Here is a 23,374-nt window from a genome sequence, read left to right on the forward strand (position 1 = left end):
ATTTCATCTCAGCATGATCAATGTCATTATCTGTAAAATCATATTACTGCATATTATGACATATTACTCTTGTTTCAAAAAATATATAACATGAAACAAATTCAATACACATGAAAACAAAACCACTTCCTGTGAGAAATTTTGTTAATTTAGCTATTTTAACAGATATTGTACTCCAAACGAGCAAACACCTACAAACTTCAAAGGATCTTCAAACACAATCACACACACTGATTCTAAGTCTATCTCTAAATTGTTAAAAACCTGACACTCAAAATCTTGCAAAACAAACATATGCAAACTTCCAGTGATCTCCAGAAAAAATTGCATAAATTAAGTTAAAATGTGGTATAATACTTTTTGATTCATTATATATGTTATAATAAAGTGCTATAGTTGAAATTAAGTCACTTTCAACATTAAGTGTCATCAATGCTTTTGGACATCCAGTTGTTGTTCTCTAGGTTTTCAGAAATTTCATGAATTTACACTACGTTTTTCATGTACAAGTATATTTCATTTGTTACATTTTTATATGAAAATATATTTCCTAAGTTACATTTCACTTGGAGGCCAAGTGATGCCTGATTACATACTCTGCTTGTCATTTACTGGTATTCATTATTTATATAAATAAATGTACAATCTATTTTCTTTTTCATTTTATAGTGTCACAGAGAACAAATATAAACATGTCTCTCATTTACAGAAAACTAAAAGTTGGCCCTAGCATGTCATTCTAAGCCTGAGGTAGCAATGCATTAACCACAAACTAAGATTCAGCTGCTATGTCATGAGTTTGTTAGGATGATGAAGGTCACCAGATGCCACCGTTGTGATCATGAAAGGGTGAAAACTTTTTCCTTTCAACTGGGTTTTGGCCCCAGTGTGAATTCTCTTAATGTTACCATTATCAGCATCAACTTGAAGTTGAGTTTGAGATTTACAATATTTTTGAGGATAGAGAAAAGAGCAGCTAATGGTGACTGTTTATCAAAAATGTTACTATTTATAACAATATTTAACAAAATTTGTATCAAACCATAACTATTAGTTGCTTCCATTGAGCCTAGAGGAACTAATTCTTATGGTGTACCAAATTTAATTCCTTATGAAAAACTCATAAAGTAAATAAAACCTTTCTAAACTCATTATAAATTGTCTCAACTTAACAAAATATTTCAATTTACTGTACAAATAATCTACGCTTACTGATATTTATCTGCAAAATAATCGAGCAGAAGGCACTTACAAAATCCTATTTTCTCAGATTTTCACAAATTGTAAGATTTTTTAACATAAGCATGTAAACAACCTTACAAGGGAAAAAAAAGCATCCCACTACCTTAACTAACTTAAAAATTTTCTTTTTTAAATTTAAGATCTATGACTGACAGTATAAAAAATTTATAAGACTTACTTTTTGGTACCCCCACCCCAACCCCATAAACCTTTCACCAAACAGTTATTCCACTCCACCAGCAGCAGCTGCTGGAGTCTGTTTCTTAGCCTCTACTTTGTCATCTAAAGATGGGAATTCTATATAGTTTAACGCAAGGTCAAAGAAAAGAGGTTTACATGGCACAGAAGTCATAGGAGATGGCACTTGTGCTACATTCGGATGTTTAGAAGTTAAACTGGAGTCTTCAATGTACTCATCCAAGCGCTCAATCAACATCTGAAAAATATACACAAAAATTACAAGTAATAGTAAATTTACCCCCACTCTATATACAAGACAACACAACAGAATTAAAAATTTCATATTCTATACCACAGCAGTATTTCGTTATGAGAGAAATGATTGTTGAGATAGTACTAGAAAAGGAATGCTTGCTAATATTTATTTACTGAATGAATTATAAAAATGATAATGTCCAACAGGCATTGACCAAAGAATGCAGAGGGAAAATGAAAGTACAAACAAAGGATCAGTCTGCAAATAATTTGATGATAAAGAGGATTGGATATTAAGTTTAGTTTACCTTGGTAATAACTTATACTAAGGGGAATTATATTTCAGGGTGTATTTCTGATATGATACCAAGGGGAATTATAATTCAGGGTGTATTTCTGATATGAAGTATGTACTACTTTCATTAAAAAACAAAATCAGCTTCTACCTATCACAGTTCCAAGCTGTTACACAATATGCAATAATTTTTTCTTCTAGCATTTTCTCAAGTTATAATTGAAGGAACAAATATTTCACAGATGACTCCATTCAATGAAACAGAGGCTTTGTATTACAAATTTTGAAGTTAAATTTGTCATTAGAAAAAATTATTTTGGACCAACATTTTTCAAATTAATCATGAAAAAGGTATCATTTATTTTTTTTTCTGACTTAAATTACATAAGTTCAGAGGTTGGATTATTTTGAAACCACGTCGTTTAGCCACTTCCTTATTTGTAATTTTAAGTGACTAAAGTTCAGAGGTTGGATTATTTAGAAAACCACATTGTTTAGCCACTTCCTTATTTGTAAATTTTAAGTGACTAAAGTTCAGAAGGTTGGATTATTTTAGACATCGTTTAGCCACTTCCTTATTTTTAATTTTAAGTGACTAAAAGTTCAGAGGTTGGATTATTTAGAAACCACATCGTTTGGCCACTTCCTTATTTGTAATTTTAAGTGACTAAAGTTCAGAGGTTGGATTATTTAGAAACCACATCATTTAGCCACTTCCTTATTTGTAATTTTAAGTGACTCGGTTATTTATAAAAACAGTAATATCCTGGTTTGACTTGCCTTCTTGTTCTTAATGGAAAGCCTTGAAACATCGGGAACCATCGACTCTGATGCTAGAATGGCTTGAGCATGAGCTGTGAACTTTTTACTGTCTACCATGGCAGAAAGTTTTTCAAGGCTTTTTCCCATTGATGTCTGAAAAGATACAAAGATCAGTGTGAATGAAGCAAAGTTCAAGTATCGAGTTTGTAAATACTCAAATTTCAAATTAAATAATATCATGGTCTAAAACACTCGTTCAAAAATTATATAAATACGACAAAACAAGAATTCATACCTCTGATTTATTCTTGCTAGCAGATTTAATGTAAGTTAAAGTCCTTTCGTACAGAATGAGTGCTTCTGCCCATTTTTCTAACTTCATGAAGCTCTCAGCAACATAGTAACACCTGAAAAATGATAAGAGTATTGATTAAAACCAACAACAACCTACTGTTACTGTAATTACTAACAAAGAATAAGGCAAATATTAATCACAATTAAATCTAAATACCTTGAAGACACTTCTGCCAATTGTTCTTCGATCTCTTCTAGCCTCCATTTCATGCCATTTTTCATCGTTCTCCCCCTAATTTTTTAACTACATTTCAACAAACTTATTTATTGATTACTTCTACCTGTCTTTAAATAACAAATTCTTGCAGTATATAATTTCCTCAATGTTCTATTGCACATTCTCTACCCTTTGAAATTCTATTACCTTTCCATAACTCTTCTATGTCAGCTTTATTTAACCTACTGAATTACTAATAACAACTATACTAAGTACTACCTGACAGAACTACTTCCTCTCTTACCATGCTCATAATACTACTACTATTCTTGAAGCTGGGAGAGAGAACGACTTCCAAAAGTCTTGTATTATAACTGTAATCATTCTATAGTTATGACATAATAACCTAATTATTGTTTCAATGTTAATTCTGGTTGTACATTCCATTCCTCATTTGTGTTTCTATGTAGCTTTGCAAAAACCAGTGAGGGTCATTTTGAATATTCATAAAAGGATTACTATATCACTGACATTTTCTCCAGGCTTTACCAATGAAGCTAAAGTGCCACTTTTCTTCTGGCATTTCTCATCTTGAAATTTTATTAAAAATAATTACAATCGACAAAATGTTAATGTAAATTTCCTTTGTAAAAGAGTACAAACAAGTAACTTTCATTATAAAACACTTACCGATGTGCTTTGTAGGCTAATACTTGTCCTTCAACACTTTGTTTCAGTTCATCATCATCTTCCAAGCCAGGTAAATGCGTCAAATCATTCAAGTTCTGAATTATAATTTCTTGTAATCGTACTAAATCTTGCAATTTAGGAGCTTTCTTACCATCTTCAACCTGGAAGTTAAGAAAAGGATTTAACAGTTATAAAGAGAAAATAAAAAGGGAGTCACTACTATTGTGAATATAAATTTTAAACAATTCAAAAGCTTTCTCAAATAAACAAAGAATAGCTATGGTACAGTTTAAAAATGACAATTTGTCCAAAATTGCATTTTTCCTAACTATACAAACCTGAGGTCCTTTTACAATAGGAAGGTACTAGCGGCAGCTGGATAGGCCGTAAGCTTTCGAACAAGGGGTTCGGTAGTTAACTGCTTGTCCGACAGGCGCGCGCGCGCGACTGGGAGGTAAACAAATCACTTTTGCTTTTGGCCCAAGCAAAAACTGCAGAGTGAGGGGTGGCATGAGGTGGGACTATGTGTAAAAGGACCTCAGGTTTGTATAGTTAGGAAAAATGCAATTTTGGACAAATTGTCATTTGTTCCGACACGGCATACAAACCTTCGGTCCTTTTACAATAGGAAGACTCACTTCTTGGTGGGAGGAATCTGAGTTCTTTTGTGAACAGACTGGTGTTCGCCACCCAACCTTGGAATGCCTCCCTGGTCGTAAGACGAGGGAGGATCCAAGCCTCGTCCGATTGATCGGGGTGTGCACCGCAGGATCAATGGTCAGACCTCTGGACCGAGTACTAAGAGAGAGGCAAGCGTATCTCTTCGTACCAGCAAACAAGAACAAGTTCCTATTTGCAAGAGGCAACATAAAGTTATGGTTTGTCTCTTGTTGGCATCCACTTCCCCCCCCTTGTAGGAGGAAGTGGTGGATATTCGCTCCCATCCCTAGTGAAAGGGATAGGATGGGGCTCTGTCGAGTAGCTACCGGCATCTCGTCCTTATCCAGCAAGGTGATGACCGTATCCCTCTACCCACAGGTAGAGGGGGAGAAAAAGATATGAAGAGAAGCCAGTCACTCTCTCATTCACATATCTATTCTTACAGTCACACCAGGACTCGATGCTGTTCAGCCTGCTAGGGTCTGGGTTAGCTACACAACGTGTTGAGCAGCCACCACGGGTCCCAAGGAAAACGATCCAAGGACCTGTGGGCAATATCCAAAAGGTAGAAGGAGGTGCCAGTGGTCTGGTTGTACCAGCACCCCTGCCTTCAGTACCTGCGCCACGGAGAAGTTCTTGTGTAACTCGAGGGAGTGTACTTCTAGGTCATCTTGGTGCTGACGAAGAGTCTTCAACACTCAGCCTGGGATGTCGAGTTTCTTCAGAAAGCGCGGTCGCGCTTTCACAGGACAAAGCAGCATCTCCTTCGCATCGAAGGCGGTGAAGTCCATAAGGGAGGGGATTGTGAAGGACTCTAACCGATCGTCAGGAACCGAAGGGTTCAGAGTCTTCGCTACGAATTCGGTACGAAATCGAGCGTCACGAATCCCCATCCCCTGGATGCTTGACTTCGCAGGAAAAGTCATGCAATTACCTCAGAGGAAAAGAAGGGAATGGTCGTATGACCTATCCCTCTTCTCGACTTCGGTGATGTCCTGTACCCATACTGGTCTATCCGTCTGCAGCGAAGTTGTTTCTTCTCGTAGTGGATAGGACACCGACACTCAATGGTGGGTGTCGATGGTATGGGTACTGTGACAAGCCGTTAGGACGAAGAAAAGACTGTTATGGAACAACCGAACTAAGTCCACAGCGAAGTTCGTAACAGACTTGGGCGCTCTGACAGCTGCCGACTGACTGCGTTCGGTAGGAGGCAAGTTGTCCAAGCACCCGAGCAAGTCACGTGACCTTCGCCTTAAAAGGGTTATGCCAAGAGACTAAACAAATAATTTGTTCGTCACCGATGCCAGAAGGCAAGGTGATGACTCTCTTAAGGCATGTGCCCAACAGGCGAAAGTCAATTGCCTTCTAGAGACCGAGGTCCCTGATGGCAAGATATCTCATAGTATAGTTGATTCTCGGCTAAGGAGAAACAACACTATGTGTCGTTGAAGATGAAGGTGTACAGAAAATGCAACCTACGTCTTCACAGCTGAACCGAGAGAAGGATTCTCAAGATTCTGAACCTGTGCTACAAAGACTGAGAACGCTAACCGCTATTCATTGCTGTCCGGTGAGGATCGTAGTTGCAATAAAAGCGGAGCGCTTTTCAGTAATGAAGACAGGGAAATACTGCCTGAAGAACTGCTTCTCATGGGCTGAACATTTGGAAGTAGAGCTGTCAGGTCGGAGAGTAGGCGATGTCTTCTGACATATCTGTTAATTCGGGGCGAGCAATGAATAATTGCACACCTACGAATACGAGATATTTTGAAGACAAACTCAGATGTCTGCAAAAATCATTCGCATTATCGCGGTGCGATGCAGCGGGAGACTAGTACAGACTTCTGTTACCGTGCGGTAAACAGAAAGATGAAAGAGTCCAAGAGATATCTCTGTTGAAAATTCTCGCAATGTCGAAGGCGATGAAATCGAGCGTCACAGCAGTAGATGGTCCTTCATTATTGCGAGAATCCCCGTTAATCAGAGACCTAAGTCCATGATTGTTGGGCAGAGATACGGTTCGGTAGTCAATCAAACCAGGGGAGAGAGAGACGTAACCGACCGTGCATCTCCGAGACCTAGCTGATACTGAGCCGCTATCAGGCAGTTCAATACGCAGTAGCTCTCGGTGACTCGTCATCCTGAGTTGCCAGGTAATCCATTATTCCACGAAGGAATGCGTTCGGCTAGAACCATCGAGCATAAAGAATACGCTCGAGCAATTATATTTAACCGAAACGGATTTCGGTAAATACAAAAGCTGATTTGGTGTTGTCATGACAATACCAAGTATCTAAAATCGAAACTGATAACTGCTGGGAGGTTGCAGGCAACCCCGAGTTGCAGTTCAATTAAGATACAATTCGTTCTCTCGGTCACAAACCGTAGAGTTAACTACGGTATTGCGCCTACCCCCCGGACAATTCAACTGTTAAAAGAATCATGTCGCGAGGGTAATATACGTAGTATATTTGTAGGTTCTGTACCACGACCTCCATCCTAAATTTCTTTTCTCTCGAGGAATGAGAATAAGGATTGGAGATCGACCGCCTTCTGTCTCTAGTCAAGAGAGTGAAGGAGAAGTCTTTCCCAAAGGAAAGCTTCAATGGTGAACAGAATACCGAAGACGATAGTTCAAGCCAAACTGGAAGTTCCCGTCCGTTCTTCTCTATTCCAGGTTAATCGCCTAACTGTGAGATAACGCTTCTTTCAGCAGCAGTCTTCTTCCCAAATGCTAGGAAATTACAAGGAATTCGAGCATAAGCGAGGTTCCCGATTATCGTGGTAACAATTATCGGGGATTCTCGCTCACTTTGGACCGTGTGTCTCGCCTAAGTGTTTGGAGATCGTAAAAAACTCGAACACATCTGAGTGCGCTAGAAAATTCCGTAGAATTCTAAGCACTCTGCGAAACCCCCCACCGAATTCGTCAACGATATCGGCTGGTGGTCTCCCGATTCCCGTAGAAATCGAGAAAGGGGCAGGATCCCTCCTCAACGACCGGGGCTTACGTCAGGTAGGACACCCGAAGGTCCCCCCGGTAGCGCAGCCCTAACGTGGATCTACAGAGAAATATCTATAGGATCCCTCCCCTTTCCCTCGTGAGCCGTAAGGAGAGAGGGAATGGGGGAGGAATTGGATACTGGCTCGCCTTCCCAGCGGAACTAGCAGTTTGGAGAAGAAAAGGAGCAGCCATCGCCTTACGGCGAGGCCTCTCAGAGCCTGGGAAAACGTATCGTCAGGAGAAAACGTTTTCCCTTTTCCCGAGGAGGGTTACGAACTCATACTGTAGGTAAGGGTCTGCCGCCACTGTGAACGTCGTCTGGGTGGGGCTGATCGACACCTGACAGGAGAGAGCCGATACCGTCCTCCGACTCATTCCAGTCCTCGTCGAGGTCGAAACCTCAGGAGGACCGAAGGGGTATTCAAATACGGTGTCCGAAGACACGTAGAAACGCCTCTGTCACAGTAGAGGAGGTGAAGTAGCTTGTTCGATCCGGCCAGAACTGAGAGCGCCTTCTTGTCCGGAGACGAGAGACTACCTGGTTCAACACAGTCGGCAAGCTCCGATCGCGGCAGACCCACCGTCGATTTGGGTTCCCTCTCGGGCCCCAAAACGACTCGAGCCGAGACGTGGCTCTGCTGGTGGGAGCGGCGATCCTTCCCCGAGGTCGTTGTGCTGACGAATCAGCGCCATAACCTCGGCAAAGTTCCTCTGGATCTCGGAAGTCACAGCCATCTTGCAGAGTAGGACCGTTAAGCCCTCGAACAAGAGCATATTCCGAGAACCTTCCTCCAAGAAAGGGAACAGCGACAGCCCTCTCGGTCTTTTCCATCCACTTGCGCATACGTCCTGGCCGGTCCAAGAACCGTGCCTGGCACGTAGGGCGTCGTGGTGGGATCATGAGGGGCGCACCCCTCACGATCACTCCTCAATACCTCGCTCCTCCCGGTGTAACCGAGGAGGTTGAAGGTAGGGGAGAGGCAGACCTGACGCTCCCTCCTCGCTCGCTGGCAGAACCAGCAGGCTTGGAGGGCTGCAGGCGATCGTCAAACCGCGGTGGCGATCGAGCTGCAGGCCTGGTCGAACCGTCTCGCTGTGGAGAACGGCTGGACTGAGCACAGCGGCCCCGATCTCGAGTGTCAGAAGAGCTGGTGCTGGTTGCCGTACCCGATCGCTCTCTGTGAGAGCGATGGTCAGGCGACCTGCAGGCTCCACTGTCACAGTGAGACGGTGCTTGTCCTCACGGCACGTCACGTCGCTGGTTCCAGCCGTGGCTGGCACCGGCGAACGGGAGGACCTCTTCCCAGCCTCAGCCCGTGGGGCGGTCGTGGGACCGTCACGTCCCCCAGGGTAGCCAGCCCCCTGGTCGCCGCGAGAGCGAGAGCGGTGGCTCTGGTGAGAGTCGCGTGAGCGGCTGTCACCAGTCTTCCGCCCGGTGCCGTGAACCTGACGCTGAGCGGGACTCAGAGGTCTGGTTCCTGGCTGCACAGTCGCTGGTAGGGCGACCGTACACTCGGTACCTCCCGCGAACGAGAGGCCGAGACAGACCCTGATGCAGTGGCAGAACCACTGACACCAGGCGAGGAAAGTACCGGTGTTAGCCGGTACCGCCTCTGGTCCCCGTAGTCTTCTTCCTTGCGGAAGAAGAGACGGGCCCCGCTCCCGAAGGAGCAGGAGGACCAGCGGAAGGAACCCTCCCGTCCCACCGAGGTGAGACGGGTCCCGAGAAGCTCCCGAGGGAGACTTCTTAGGAGGGAGGAGGCAACCTTCTTCTTCCTCGGCTGTGAAGCCTTAGAAGTCGAAGGGGAAGAGGCGGCAGCCGACGAACGATGAAGAAGATGAAGACGACGCCCGACGACGACCCTTCCGCCTCTTCTTCGTCAGCTTCCTCAGGACAGACGTAAGATCTGCTATCCAGGGCGGAGCCGGGGCTGCTGTAGCCGAAGCCACAGGGCCCGGACGCACCTGTACAGACAGAACCAAAGTCTGGGGTAGTACCACCACGAACAGGGACGACTGGTCAGCAGGTTATGGGCATCTCAGGAACAGCAGGCACAGCCAGCACAGCATCGGTAGGGACAGCCACGCAGCAACGGCAGGGTGACAGCCAGCGCAGCAACGGCAGGGACAGCCAGCGCAGCAACTGCATGGACAGTCCAGCCCAGAATCGGCAGGTACGGCAGGCAGCCACGGAAACACAGGAAGTGGAGCAGCAGCCAGCAACATCCTGATACCGGCGGCAGGTCCAGGGGCGAGCTCTAGGGCAGCGGAAGTGTGGTCGCGGCAGCGCGGCAACCACGAGCGGCGGCGGCACGCCCCCCTCTCGGTACGGCGAACGGCATTCACAGCGGCTGTAGGCCAAAGACTGTTACCACGTGAGGCGAGTACACCAGGTGAGGAGGGACGTCGTCACCTGGAGCGTGGTCACCACTCCATGGGTGACCGCAGTAGGCCCAGACATAGAACCGCAGCCCCTGGACACTAGCACGCCCTGCAAATGGAAGGACGCCCATACCTCACCAAGGTCCACCCTTGTGGCAGTAGCACCTGCGGAAATAACAGTAGTAGCGATTAGTGGGGGAAGTCCCTCGCGCAGGGGGGGTGAGCCCTCTCCGAAAACGAGTGGAAGACCCCGAATACAATTGTACATCTGGCACCGAGCGCCCTCCCCCGCGCTCGACGGATCGGGCGAGGAGAAGAACGCAGATAACCTCCCCCCCCCAAGGGGAAGGGCCATCTGTGGGAGCAGAGCGGGGGGGGGGGGGGGGGGGGGGGGGGGGGGTTCTCGTTCCCCACCCCCGCACAGCACCCATGTACCCAACAATAATAATAAGAGCCACGAGAGCAATCGTGCCCTCGGCCCGAAATGCAAGGGCATAAGGATCAATTCCCTGACTGGGCGGAACTTGAACCAAAGTAAATATTGATGCAATCAATAATAAAAGGAATAAAATGAAAAAGAATCTTGCATTACGATTCACTTCACAATGAATAAGGCTCGGATCGAGCGCATTTGCGCCCTCGGTACCGAGCGCAAGGGTAAAAGGATCCATTCCCGATTATGAATGGAAACCTTGATCCATAATGAATTGATGCAATCAAAATATATATGAAAATGAAAAAGAATACTGCGCTTGCGATTTCACTTCATACAAATAAAATGGGGAAGGATCAATTCCCGGGAAATAGTGGAAACATTGATCCAAGTAAACAATGCAATCTCAATAAAATATGAAAATGAAAAAGAACTGCACTTGCGATTTCACTTCATTCAAATAAAAAGGGGAAAGGATCAATTTCCGGGTAAGCTCGGAAACTGATCCAAAATGAGTATTGCTACAATCAAAATAATATATATGAAAATGAAAAAGAATACTGTACTTGCGATTCACTTCCATACAGAATAAGTTTTCGTGCCGAGCGCATTCGCTCGGCAACCGAGCATACAGGTCAAAAAAAAATATATAATCATGAAAGACGCACTTTACTTACGATTTTCAATTCTACACCTTTCCAACCAAAATTAGTACCGCTCGGAGCGAGAGCGCTCTCCGCCCTCGGCACCGAAGCATACACCAACTACGAGGATCATTTCTGGGAAAATGAATTCCCGCACTTACGCCCTTCAGTCCCGCACTCGGGTAATCGGAGGGCGTGGTGAAACCAAGATCCTTTAATTCACAATTGAATTCAATGGAAATAAATATGAAATGATTGTACTTACAATTCAGTTTCACTAGATAAATAGAAAAAGAAAAAACGTACAACCATGCGGAACGCAACGACGATTGAAGCGGGCCATCAGAGCGATGATACACGTCCACACGCCAGCAGGCCGAAAGCAAAAGTGATTTGTTTACCTCCCAGTCGCGCGCGCGCGCCTGTCGGACAAGCAGTTAACTACCGAACCCCTTGTTCGAAAGCTTACGACCTATCCATAGCTGCCGCTAGTACCTTCCTATTGTAAAAGGGGACCTCAGGTTGTATGCCGTGTCGGAACAAATTTATGGTTCCTTATATTTCACAGACAAAAATGAACCTGTACATTGATGGGGATTACTATACAAGTTGCATTCCACCATCCTAAACCATTTTTATAAATACAAAATAACAGAAATTATGTCATTTATTAGCAAACTTTATTTTAACTATGTCTGAACTAATTTGTATTTTTCATAACTAACAAACCTTCGGTCTTAACATTAGGATTTACTAGCGCCAAGCTGGAAACCAGTAGAATTAAAATTAAACTTGTGCGATCCTGGGACTAACCCGGAATCCATATTTATACCAAGGTCACAGGGCACGTATTACCCCGAATGCCCTCGGCGTCGTGTGACCTGCCATTTATACTTCTAACCTAGTTGAGACTGCTAGAGGGGTGGTTCGAGGTGGGCCTTTAACTGCTAAGACCTCAGGTTTGTTAGTTATGAAAAATACAAATTAGTTATAAATTTGTCATTTGTTTATATATGAAACAAACTCCGAATATTAGGAGTATTCCAAGAGAATGGACTATAAACCCTTGAACCAAGGATATAAGAAAATCTATTGGTTTCCCTCACTGGGTGCTGGTATCATGCCATGGTTTATAAACTATGGGAAAATAGAGGACCCTCCATTCTCATAAACCACTCTTGTCCCTTGTATCTGGATCCACCATCATCCCTCCCTTCCCCATTACTGAGAGGGGTGTGATGCTACTGAAAAGTATACTATACTCTAACATAACTTTACAGTATGGCTGACCACCTCACCTGCATCTAGTCCGTTCCAGCTTGTGATGGTACTCTCCTTCATACTGCCCGTAGGTAAAGGAGTAGAGAGAAAGTAGTAAAGAAAAGAGACCAGTCATCCCATTCATTCTACTTTCATACCCTCATCTTAGACTAGACACAAACTGACCTGCAAGGGGTACTGGATGAGCTATATCACTTGCTGGGCTGCCACCACTGGACCCAAGGAAAAGGTATCCAAGGATCTATGGGCAATGTCTTTTAAATAAAAAAGGAAGTGAAAGTCGTTTGGCGTTTCCAAACACCAGCTTTCAGAATTCTCTCCACAGACATATTCTTCTTGAATGCAAAAGAAGCAATCAAGCCTCTGATGTCATGAGCTCTAGCCCTCTCCTGGCTATCTGACCCCTGTCTTCTGTGATGTAGGCATTCCTGATCGTTTCTCTTAGCAAAAATGATATTGTATTCCTGGACACTTCCTTTTTGTTTCGTCCTGTACTTACGAACAACCTCCTGCACCCTGGCCTGAGGTGCCTTGTCCTCCTTAAGTACTCTCTTATTACCCTGACAGGACACAGAAGCATCTCATCTTTGTCATTGTCTACAAAATCTGCCAGAGAAGGTAGGGAAAATGAGTCAAATCTGCCATCCACTATTGATGGGTTTTGAGTTTTGGCCACGAATTCTGGAACAAACTCGAATGCCATTGACTTCCAACCTTTCGAGTGCTTTACGATATATGACAGGCCATGTGTAGTTCCCCCCACCCTTTTGGTTGAAGCTAGGGCCAATAAGAAGACTGTCTTCAGGGTCAGGCTCCTATCTGTGGACTGCCTTAGTGGTTCGTAGGGGGGTTTTGTCAGACAACTCGGTACCATGGTCAAATCCCAATCTGGGGTTTTCAGTTCCTTCGGCGAACATGACTGCTCAAAGCTCTTCATCAACATGGCCAACTCCCATGAAGATGAAATGTCCACACCTTTCATGCGTAAGACCGAGGCTAGACAGCCCTGTACCCCTTCACCACAGATACAGACATATGCCTTTCTGTCCTGAGATATATCAGAAAGTGCTAATTGCTGAATAGTGGTACCGAGTGGAGACAAGTTCCCTCTACGACACCAATCACAGTATGCTGACCATTGTCCTTGGTATACTGCTGCCGATGACTTTCTGATATTTCCTGCCATCTGCACTGCTGTTTTTTGTGAAAACCCTCTCGCTCGCAAGAGATACTCGACAGTCTCCACCTGTGAAGTGATAGGGACTTTACCGACCGGTGGTACCTCTCCATGTGCGGCTGACATAGCAGGTTGTTCCATGGGGTAACTCTCTCGGCACGTCTATTAGGAGTTCCAAAAGGTCCGGAAACCATTCCGCCTTTGGCCATAAAGGAGCTACCAGAGTCATTCTGAGGTTCTGAGACCGCATTACCCTGTTCAGAACTTGACGGATTAGGCAAAATGGAGGGAATGTGTAGACGTCCAGATTGTCCCATGGGTGTTGTAGCGCATCTTCTGCTACTGCCTCTATGTCCGGGACTACCGAACAATACACTCCCAACTTTTTGTTGTACCTGGTTGCGAATAGGTCTATGATCGGCCTTTCCCACAGCATGAGCATCCTGTCCACTACTTGTTGGTGCAAGGACCACTCCATTCCCAGGATCTGACCCCTGTGGCTCAACTTGTTGGCCACTATATTTCTTTTTTCCGGAATATATCTGGCCCTGATGTCTACTACGTTCTCTACAGCCCACTGATAAAGTATAACTGTCATCACATGTAACTGTCGAGACACTAAACCTTGTTTGTTTATGTAAGCTACTACTGTGGTGCTGTCTGACATTAATACCACTGATTGCCCCTGCACCCTCTCCCTGAATCCCTGTAGTGCTAGAAACGCTGCTTTCAACTCCAGCACGTTTATATGGAGTTTTCTGTCCTCGCCGCTCCATTTTGCTGAAACCTTCAGCCCCTCCATATGCGCTCCCCAACCTTCTAGTGATGCATCTGAGAACATCAAGAGATCCGGGGAGGGTTGCTGAAGGGGAACATCCACTGTCAGATTGTTGTCCTTCACCCACCACAGCAAGTCTTTCCTCACAAGGGAATCTGCTCGTATGGGTGATCTACTATTGGTGACCAGAACTCCTTCATCCTCCATTGTAGAGATCGAAGGTGTAGCCTCCCTTGTGGTACTAGCTTCTCCAAGGAAGTTAGAACTCCCAGTACTACCTGCCAATGTTTTGCTGGCTGTGTTTGTTTTTCCAGAAAGGCATTCACCACTTGTTTGCATTTCTCTACTCTCTGGTCTGTCGGGAATACTTTGGCTTTTATTGTATCTATAACCATTCCCAGATAAACCAGCCGTTGACTTGGATCCAACTGTGACTTCTCCTGATTTATCACAATACCTAAGCTGTGACAAAACTGTAGAAGGGTCGCCCTGTCCCTGAGTAATTTCTCTCTGGACTTTGCTATCACCAGCCAATCGTCTAGATATCTTATTAGCCTGATCCCCTGAGCATGAGCCCATGTTGACACAAGAGTGAATACTCTTGTAAAAACTTGGAGATGTTGTCAATCCAAAGCACAGAACTTTGAACTCGAAAACTTTCTCTGCAAGACTGAAACAGAAATTTCCTGGAAGACTGATGGACTGGGATCTGAAAGTATGCGTCCTTCAAGTCGATTGTCAGCATAAAGTCCTTGATCCTGACTGCTTGTAAAACCGTCTTTGGAGTTTCCATTTTGAATCTGGTTTTTCTTATAAACATATTCAATGTTGACAGGTCTATTACTGTCCTCCAGTCCCCATTGGCTTTAGGTACAAGGAAAATTCTGCTGTAAAACCCCTTTGACGGAATGGATACTTGTTCCACAGCCCCTTTTTCCATCTTCTTCTTCACTTCCTCTTGCAGAATAAAAGCCTTCTGAGGTTCTTGAGCATAAGCGAGGTGAGGTAATGGCTGTTCTGTCAGGGGTGGGGATACTTCAAACGGAATTAAATACCCGACCATGAGAACATCCACCACCCACTGCTCTGCTCCCAGTTCCTGCCACACTTTCCAGTGATTTGCCAGGCAACCCCCCACTGGTGTGGGTGAGTGATGAGAGGCGCCTATCCTATCGTCATGAGCCCCTCCCTCTGTTATTTCTATTGTGAAAGGGCCGATGAGCTAACTTCTTAGGGGAAGAGAGTCTTGTTGCTCTATTAGGGATGTTATGCCTCACTGGCTTCTTTCGAGGTGTTTGCTGCTGCCTTACCTCCATAGGGTTAGCCTGACTGTTAGATGTTTTTCTAACTGCCTGCTGTACAAATCTATCGTTAGTGTCCATCCTTCTTCTATCTATAGCCTCTTCTAGTATGGCTTCTGGCAACAGCAATTGCGACTCTAAGATATTCCCATTCCTCATTGCTAGAAGGGAATCTAAATCAACAGTGCGGCTTAATCTAGCCAAAGCTGCATCCCTCCTCATTAACAGGATATTTGCCCAAACATTGGCACTTAAATTTGTCAAGTACGCAATTGCTTTGGCACCTGATTATAGTAATCTAATGAACATTGATTCATCCACTACCTTCCTCGTCACTTCTGAGGATGCAATCTTTGCCACTGCTGTTGACCAAAGATCCAACGCCAAGAAAGGCAGTTCTGAAAGACAGAAGAAGCTGTTGCTTCTGACGTAGCAGCCACCTCTGGCAAGTCATCGAAGGGCATTCCATTTTTACTTGATCTAAGGTTAATCCAGGCCTTAACCTTACCACATTTGGGTTAATTTGTCTAAGTAGCAAAGGAACCGTCGGTGTCGTATAATATTTTCTGTGCTTCATTATTGGAGGAGGGATAAACTTGAGCGATCTTAAGGAATTGTCCCTTCCCGCAATCCCTGCGTTTATGTGTTGTAAAGCGGACTCCACATGATTTGAACAAGGCAATTCATAAGACACCTTGGTATCCTTTTTCACCCCAAAACGTCATGTCAATCCCCAGAGGAAGCATACTGGCAGGTGTTTCCGTTCTCTCCGAAAGGTTATTGAATTGACAAATCAAATCAATCACCTCCGCATACGAAGCCAGAAACTCTTGGTTTTCTCCCTCCGGTTCTAGCGTACTGTGCTCAGCCACAGGAGACGCTATCTCACTCCTATCCCCTGAGAAACGTCCGGGTGCTTCTTGGCAGTCTGCCCCTACGGCCGCGGCCTCTTTGATCTCTGATGACCGCCGACGGCTCGATCACAAACAGTCAGCAGGAGAACGAGACCACCTCACTCCTTCCCTGCTTGCAGATCTAGAGCGAGAATCTCGCCTATACCTCCAAGATGAAGGCTCTCTCAAAACCGAGCTCACTTCCTCTCCATGACGATTGATATTGTCTCCAACGACCGTCGGAGAATTCGGCCTTGATCCTTCATCTAGGCGGACAACGCCTTCCACCAAATTATCAGACGAGGTTGCCAACTCGCTATTCTTCGTTCTTTTAATAGGAGCCTTATCATCTTTTCTCCATATTTTAAACTGTCTTACAGGCAAAACCGGTATCTGTGCTCTATCCTTTGCTGCACTTTTTGGCCCTAACGTCGATTTCGCCAACGACACTGTAGTTTTTCTTTGACTCTTCGTAGTCTCTACTGGGAACTCCGCGTCGGCCATTATCCCATCGGCCGTCATCTCGTTCGCTCGTTCGGACTCTTGTAAACGGCTTCGTCCGCTAGCTTTGAACTTACCGGCCACTGACTTCTTGCCTTTCTTGCTGACTGGGATGTGACAGTCCTGGCCAGAAGATGAAGAAGAATTCACTCCTCTCCTCTTGGCCCGAGGATCAGTCGCAAAATTCCGTATCCTCCAACGCTTGATGGTACACACTGTGATGTCATCGAACTTAGCGATGACGCCGAGCTAGAGGAAGAAGACGACAAATCACGCCTTTTCTTTTTGTCTTTCTCATCAATTTTCTTCTCTAGATCCTGTAATTTTTTCATTACAGTGTGTACTACCGAGTCAGAAAGCGTATTTGAATCCAAAGGCAGCGAAGTAGGCTGAGAAGCAGTAGGCTGTGACGTCATCGCGTCTCCCATGTCCGTGTGTGACGTCGGTTGTGACATCACCAATCTTGTAGGGAGAGACTGGGCGGCTGCTGCTGGCATCCCTGTGTTTGCAGCAAAACTACCCCCCATGTTCTGCATCGCCGTAAATATTGAAGTTGTTGGCGTAGCCGCGGCATTATTTCCCATAAAGTGCAAACCCGGGGGGTGAGGAATATTCAGCGCTGCCAGATTCTGCTGGAAACGTGACGCCACATAATGCGACAGCAAACCTTCCAAGGTTGGTACGCCTGGTAGGCCTAGCGCCGCCCACATACCTTCCATCCTGTTCGAGTCAGGAGCAGGCACCTGGAACAAAGATGGCGATGCTCCCCCCTCCCTGCTGGGAACAACGGAGCGTAAATATTATGGATCAAATTACCCAAAACCCTTCCTGGAGTTTCTGATAACGAACCACTAGGAGAAATCGAAGGGGTATGGGACAAATCAAAGGCAGGTGGCAAAACATATGGAGCAGTCTGGTGTATTGCAGATACAAAAGAAGCCGGCAACGCTTGGTCATCCAAAGATGGCGTCGACTCCTTTCTTTTGTACTGGCCTTTCACATAAAACTTCCTCCACTGTTCCACCGGCCAACCACGACAAACAGAACAAGGATTAGTAATTGTACATACATTTTCTCTGTACCTACTACACGTTGGATGAGGATCCGTCGACACCGAAGTTAGGAATCTTGAACATGGAAAGCCACTGACTCCAGGGCATTTCCTTTGTCTTGTCTCACACCCACACTGAGCACACTCAGAGAGAGAGAATTAATAAGAAAAATGAAAGTGAAATGGATAAAAATGGGCAAACTAAAACCGGCTTTAAACAGATACACAGAGAACACGTCCTATCTTAAAGGCGATAGAAAGATAACTGGCAGGTCACAAGACGCCGAGGGCATTCTGGGTAATACATGCCCCATGACCTGGTATAGATGCCAATAGTCCCTGGATCGCACAAGTTTAATTTTAATTCTACCGGTCTCCAGCTTGGCGCTAGTAAATCCTAATGTTAAGACCGAAGGTTTGTTTCATATATGAACAATGCACATTTATGAGAAAGTAAATTTCTTAAACTGGTTTTTTCTTTTTTTAAAGGAAAAAGTCACTGCCTTACTGACACTAGTACCTTTTGTTTGAAGAGACCATTGTTCTTTCTAGGGATCAATATAATTTTTAATATTAATTCAACAAGACCAATGGGTCACATTTGTATAATTTTACAAGTTTAGCCCAAAAGAATATCTCTTAAACTAAGGGGAAAACTAGAACAAGGTAAGATTATATTTTGTAATACTAATAGTTCAACTTATTGATTTATGCAATCAAATATTTCCAATCAAATTCAATATAATTGGCAGATATGGAGGTTTAGAATATGGTATTAACTTAGAAGTGGCATAACGGATTAAAACGATTGTGAGGTTAACACCAACTAGCTTGGTACTGTTTAACCGAGATGCCAGACTGACCCCATTTTGTAGGGTTTTACAAATTTTCAAAGAGGGCAGGATACAGGAGGTAAAAACTACCATGTTTAGAAAAACCAATTACTGTCTGTGTGTAGAAGCTGGTAGTTAACCTGCCACCTACAGGGTACTGTGACTTAAACATGATTTCTGCTATATATTGGAGTGCATTCATTGTCTGCTATCACTTTCCTGTTACGTTGCTTTAACTTTTAATTTTTTGCAAGATGCAATTTTGTTGAGGATAATTATTTATTGGCCTATTAAGCCTTGGGTCAAACATATTTAAAAACAGGGGGAGGTGCCCTGTTTCAGTCAGAAACTGGTATGTTTCAGTTAGAAAGGTCAGAAACTGGTATGTTGTTCCACATGGAAACTTCTTGTATATGGCAACTGATGACAAAAGGAAATGGGAAGTGATGGTGAAATGAAAGAAATCACAATTCTTTCTTTATCTAGGACATATTTCTTTTTGTTCCATTCTCTGAATCTAGATCAAGGACACTTGTAGTTTCCAAGACCACTAAAATTTAGGTAGTGACCCCAGTTACCAGCAAAACAGATAAATATAAAAAGGAAATTCTACAATAAGTTGCTACTCATTGATCAGTTATCGCTTTATCCATCACATTTAAATCATCTGACCACATGAACACAGCGATTCAGTTGTCTCATTAAAATGAAAAATTCAATATCAACTTGTATTTTTCATAACTAACAAACATTAAGTCTTAACGTAAATTCCCTAGTGCAAGCTGGATTCAAGTTAAATACATTCCTCAAGCTTTTTTAATGACAATTTTCTCATTTAGATTCAATAAAGCATCAAATCTCTGAAACTACGCGGCATACACAGATCTACAAGTATTCATTTATCCTTAACTTTCTAATATCTCTTAAATCTTTTCTGTTGCTGCAGCAGATGTTTCTGAAGGTTTTGATAACAGTTCATGTAAGGAATTAGCAAAACACCAAACTTGAGTATTAACAAAATACTACATCTATTAACATTATTCATGATTACTCAAAGTATTTACTTGGTTAGTGATATTGTCCATAAGAAAAAGAATGTCGTGTACGGAAGTGCTGTCCACAGTGTGCCTTACAAGATGTGCTACTAGCAGCATTAATGGTCCTCTGCAGTGACTCTTTAGCTGCCTTCTACACTGCTTTCTGTCATTTACTTACTTTTCATCCTTTATCAAGTCCGACTAAGTCGTCTATTTTCCTCCAATTCTTCGTACTCTAATTTCCACTATATTTATGAATAAATTCTCATGGCTGGCTACAGACATTTAACTTACATCAATATTAAAGGCTGTAACAAAGAAAAGACCTTCCTTGCTTTTTGAATAAGGAGAGCCCTTTTCTAGCTAGAAAAATACAAAAAACAGAATGGAATAACATAAAATTACAACACAGTACCTCAATTTCTCCCGAGACAATTTTTTGATAGGTATCCACTAAAGCCTTGTTTCGAAGTATCGTTAAATTCAACCGGTGATAAGACAAGTACGTATGAAGGAAATGCAAAGGTGAGACTGGTCCTGTGTTGACCTGTTGTCGTGGTTTGAATGTCTGAAACACAATTACAATCTGTTAATATTATTGGAAGTAATAAGCTAAACAGTATATATCTCCATACACATCAATCTTCTGATAAAAATTGATGTGGCATTCTATCATTTAAAATACAAAAGTTTACAATCCTACATTTTAAGCAGTTTCATGAATACACCACTAACTACCAGTTGGGATGGTGGTCAACAGTGGGCCAAACAGTTGTTTAAAATGTGCACAGCAAGGTAAGAAGAGAAAATCAACCCATTAGTGCCAGTCAACACTTTTAAGTGTCAAAATATTTTCACTAATTGGTCAGCAGACCAGAGAACTGCACCAATGGCAAAGAATGGTAGGCAGCCATTCTAAGTAAAATTAGGATTTCAACAATGAAATATACATGGCTTAATAGGTTTTACATTATCTAAAATTACCCAACACCCAATTTACTTAGACTTCCTGGAACAGTGAAGCATTAACTGGAAGTTGAGTTGAAACACATTCTGAGTCGACCACAAAGAAATTTCATCCGCTAAAGGGAACTCCTTTACTCAATACATAAGTTACTGCTACTCCAGAAAGAACACCCATGCAGAAGAAACAAATCAGAGGCAATAGCAGTGAGGCACTTGCAGTAAAATAATTTCTTACTTAACCCTTAAACGCCGACTGGACGTATTTTACGACGACATTTTTTATCTCTCGGGTGCCGACTGGACGTATTTTACGTCGACATACAAAAGTTTTTTTAAAAATTCGCGGAAAAATACTTTTAGGCCTACCAGCCAAAAACTCTTGAATCACGCGCCTTGGGGGATGCTGGGAGTTCACGGATCAAGGTGTTGTTTTGTTTACAATCGTTACGCATGCGCGAATTTCTTTCTTGCCGCACTAAAAAGTATCTGTGACACATCTCGGAAATTATTTCGTCACTTTGACATAATTTTTGTACCATTTTAAATTAGCCGTTACATGGAGTATTATATATGAAAATGTGCGCATTTTTATGAAGAATACAACAAAAAAAATACTCATGATTGTAGCTTTTATCAGTTTTGAGATATTTTTATATAAATAACGATAAGTGCCAAAATTTCAACCTTCGGTCAACTTTGACTCTATCGAAGTGGTCGAAAAACGCAATTGTAAGCTAAAACTCTAATATTTTAGTAATATTCAATCATTTAACTTAATTTTGCAACTAATTGGAAGTCTCTAGCACAATATTTCGATTTATGGTGAATTTATGAAAATACCAAATTTGTAACTACCGTATATTTCGGCGTATAAGTCGACCGGAAGATAAGTCGACCCTCCAATTCTGAGTAAATTGTTATGATTATAACTAATATCGGGTATATTAGTCGACCTATAAAATGTGAGGCCAATCGTACGCTCAAAATAAGCAGCAGGGTAAAACGTATCATATAAAATGGCTATGCAATGTTTACACTTGCTGTGCGATTGGGGTTTCTTCAAGTTACTTTGATTTTTAAAATTTTATTTAAGGTAATGGATGTTCTAATGTATTATTATTGTCGTATTACAGTGTGAAATGTTTTTAATACTGGTATTTACATACATAGTTACCTCAACAAGGCTGTCATTGTTATTAGCCAACTGTAAAGCTTGGATTCAAGTACCGATATGGCAAAATAAAAAAGATTAACTTTTTGTTACCGTTAGATAAGTCGACCCCCTAATTTTGGCATGATTTTTTGGGGCTAAAGGGTCGACTTATACGCCGAAATATACGGTAATTTGTATTTTTCATAACTAACAAACCTGAGGTCTTAACATTAGGATTTACTAGCGCCAAGCTGGAAACCGGTAGAATTAAAATTACACTTGTGAGATCCAGGGACTAATGGCATCTATACCAGGTCACGGGGATGGCAGTATACCCAGAATGCCCACGGCTACCTGTGACCCATCAGTTATATTTCTAACCCAGTTTAGACTGCTAGAGGGGTGGTTCGAGGTGGGCCTTTAACTGTTAAGACCTCAGGTTTGTTAGTTATGAAAAATACAAATTAGTTACAAATTTGGTATTTGTTCATACACGAAACAAACCTTCGGTCTTAACATTAGGATAGACTTACTATTGGAGGGGGGTAAGTCTCTACAACTGACTGGGAGTTTGCCACCTTATCCATTTCCGATATGTATAGGGAAATTCTAAGAGAATGGACAATGAACCTAGGACCAAAGATATAAGCGGATCTATTGGTTTCCTCCCACTGGGTGTAGATACCATTCTACTGTTTACTCTTGTCCCTTGCGACTGGATCCACCTTCACCCCTCTTTTCCTTATTATCCAGAGGGGTGTGTTGCTACTGAAAAGTATATCATCAGCTAAGATAGATTCACAGTATGGCTGACCATCTCACCTGCATCTAGTCCGTTCCAGCACATGACGGTACTCCTTCATCATATTGCCCGTAGTTAAAGGAGTAGGAAGAAAGTAGTAAAGAAAAAAAAGACCAGTCATCCCATTCATTCTACTTTCATACCTTCATCTTAGACTAGACGCAAACTGACCGCCAGGGGCACTGGATGAACTATATCACTTGTTGGGCCGCACCACTGGACCCAAGGAAAAGGTGTCCAAGGATATGGGCAACATCTTTCAAATAAAATGAGGTGAAAGTTGTTTGGCGCTTCCACACGCCAGCTTTCAGAATTTTATCCACAGACATGTTCTTCTTAAATGCCAGGGAAGCACTCACACACCTGATGTCATGAGCTCTAGCTCCCACCTGGCTATCTGACCTCTGTCTTCTACAGTATAAGCATCTCTGATCATCTCCCTTAGCCAAAATGATATTGTATTCTTGGACACTTCCTTCGTTGTTCCGTCCTGTACTTATGAACAACCTCTGGCCACCCCGGCCTGAGGTGCCTTGTTCT

General features: G+C 43.2%; 1 protein-coding gene across 1 annotated transcript in view; it reads right to left on the reverse strand.

Annotated features, from left to right (window-relative positions):
* Positions 1-1,441: 1,441 nt before the first annotated feature.
* Positions 1,442-23,374, reverse strand: part of LOC135208368 (signal recognition particle subunit SRP68-like) — a 75,823-nt gene continuing 53,890 nt past the window's right edge. The window contains exons 9-13 of the mRNA XM_064240469.1: positions 20,329-20,481; positions 3,936-4,096; positions 3,030-3,141; positions 2,753-2,887; positions 1,442-1,678 (exon numbers count right to left, since the gene is read on the reverse strand). Of these exons, the coding sequence (XP_064096539.1) occupies positions 1,466-1,678; positions 2,753-2,887; positions 3,030-3,141; positions 3,936-4,096; positions 20,329-20,481 (774 nt within the window). The 3' untranslated portion in view covers positions 1,442-1,465. The remainder of the gene's footprint in view (positions 1,679-2,752; positions 2,888-3,029; positions 3,142-3,935; positions 4,097-20,328; positions 20,482-23,374) is intronic.

Source organism: Macrobrachium nipponense, chromosome 35, assembly GCF_015104395.2.
Source record: "Macrobrachium nipponense isolate FS-2020 chromosome 35, ASM1510439v2, whole genome shotgun sequence".
Lineage (NCBI taxonomy): Eukaryota > Metazoa > Arthropoda > Malacostraca > Decapoda > Palaemonidae > Macrobrachium > Macrobrachium nipponense.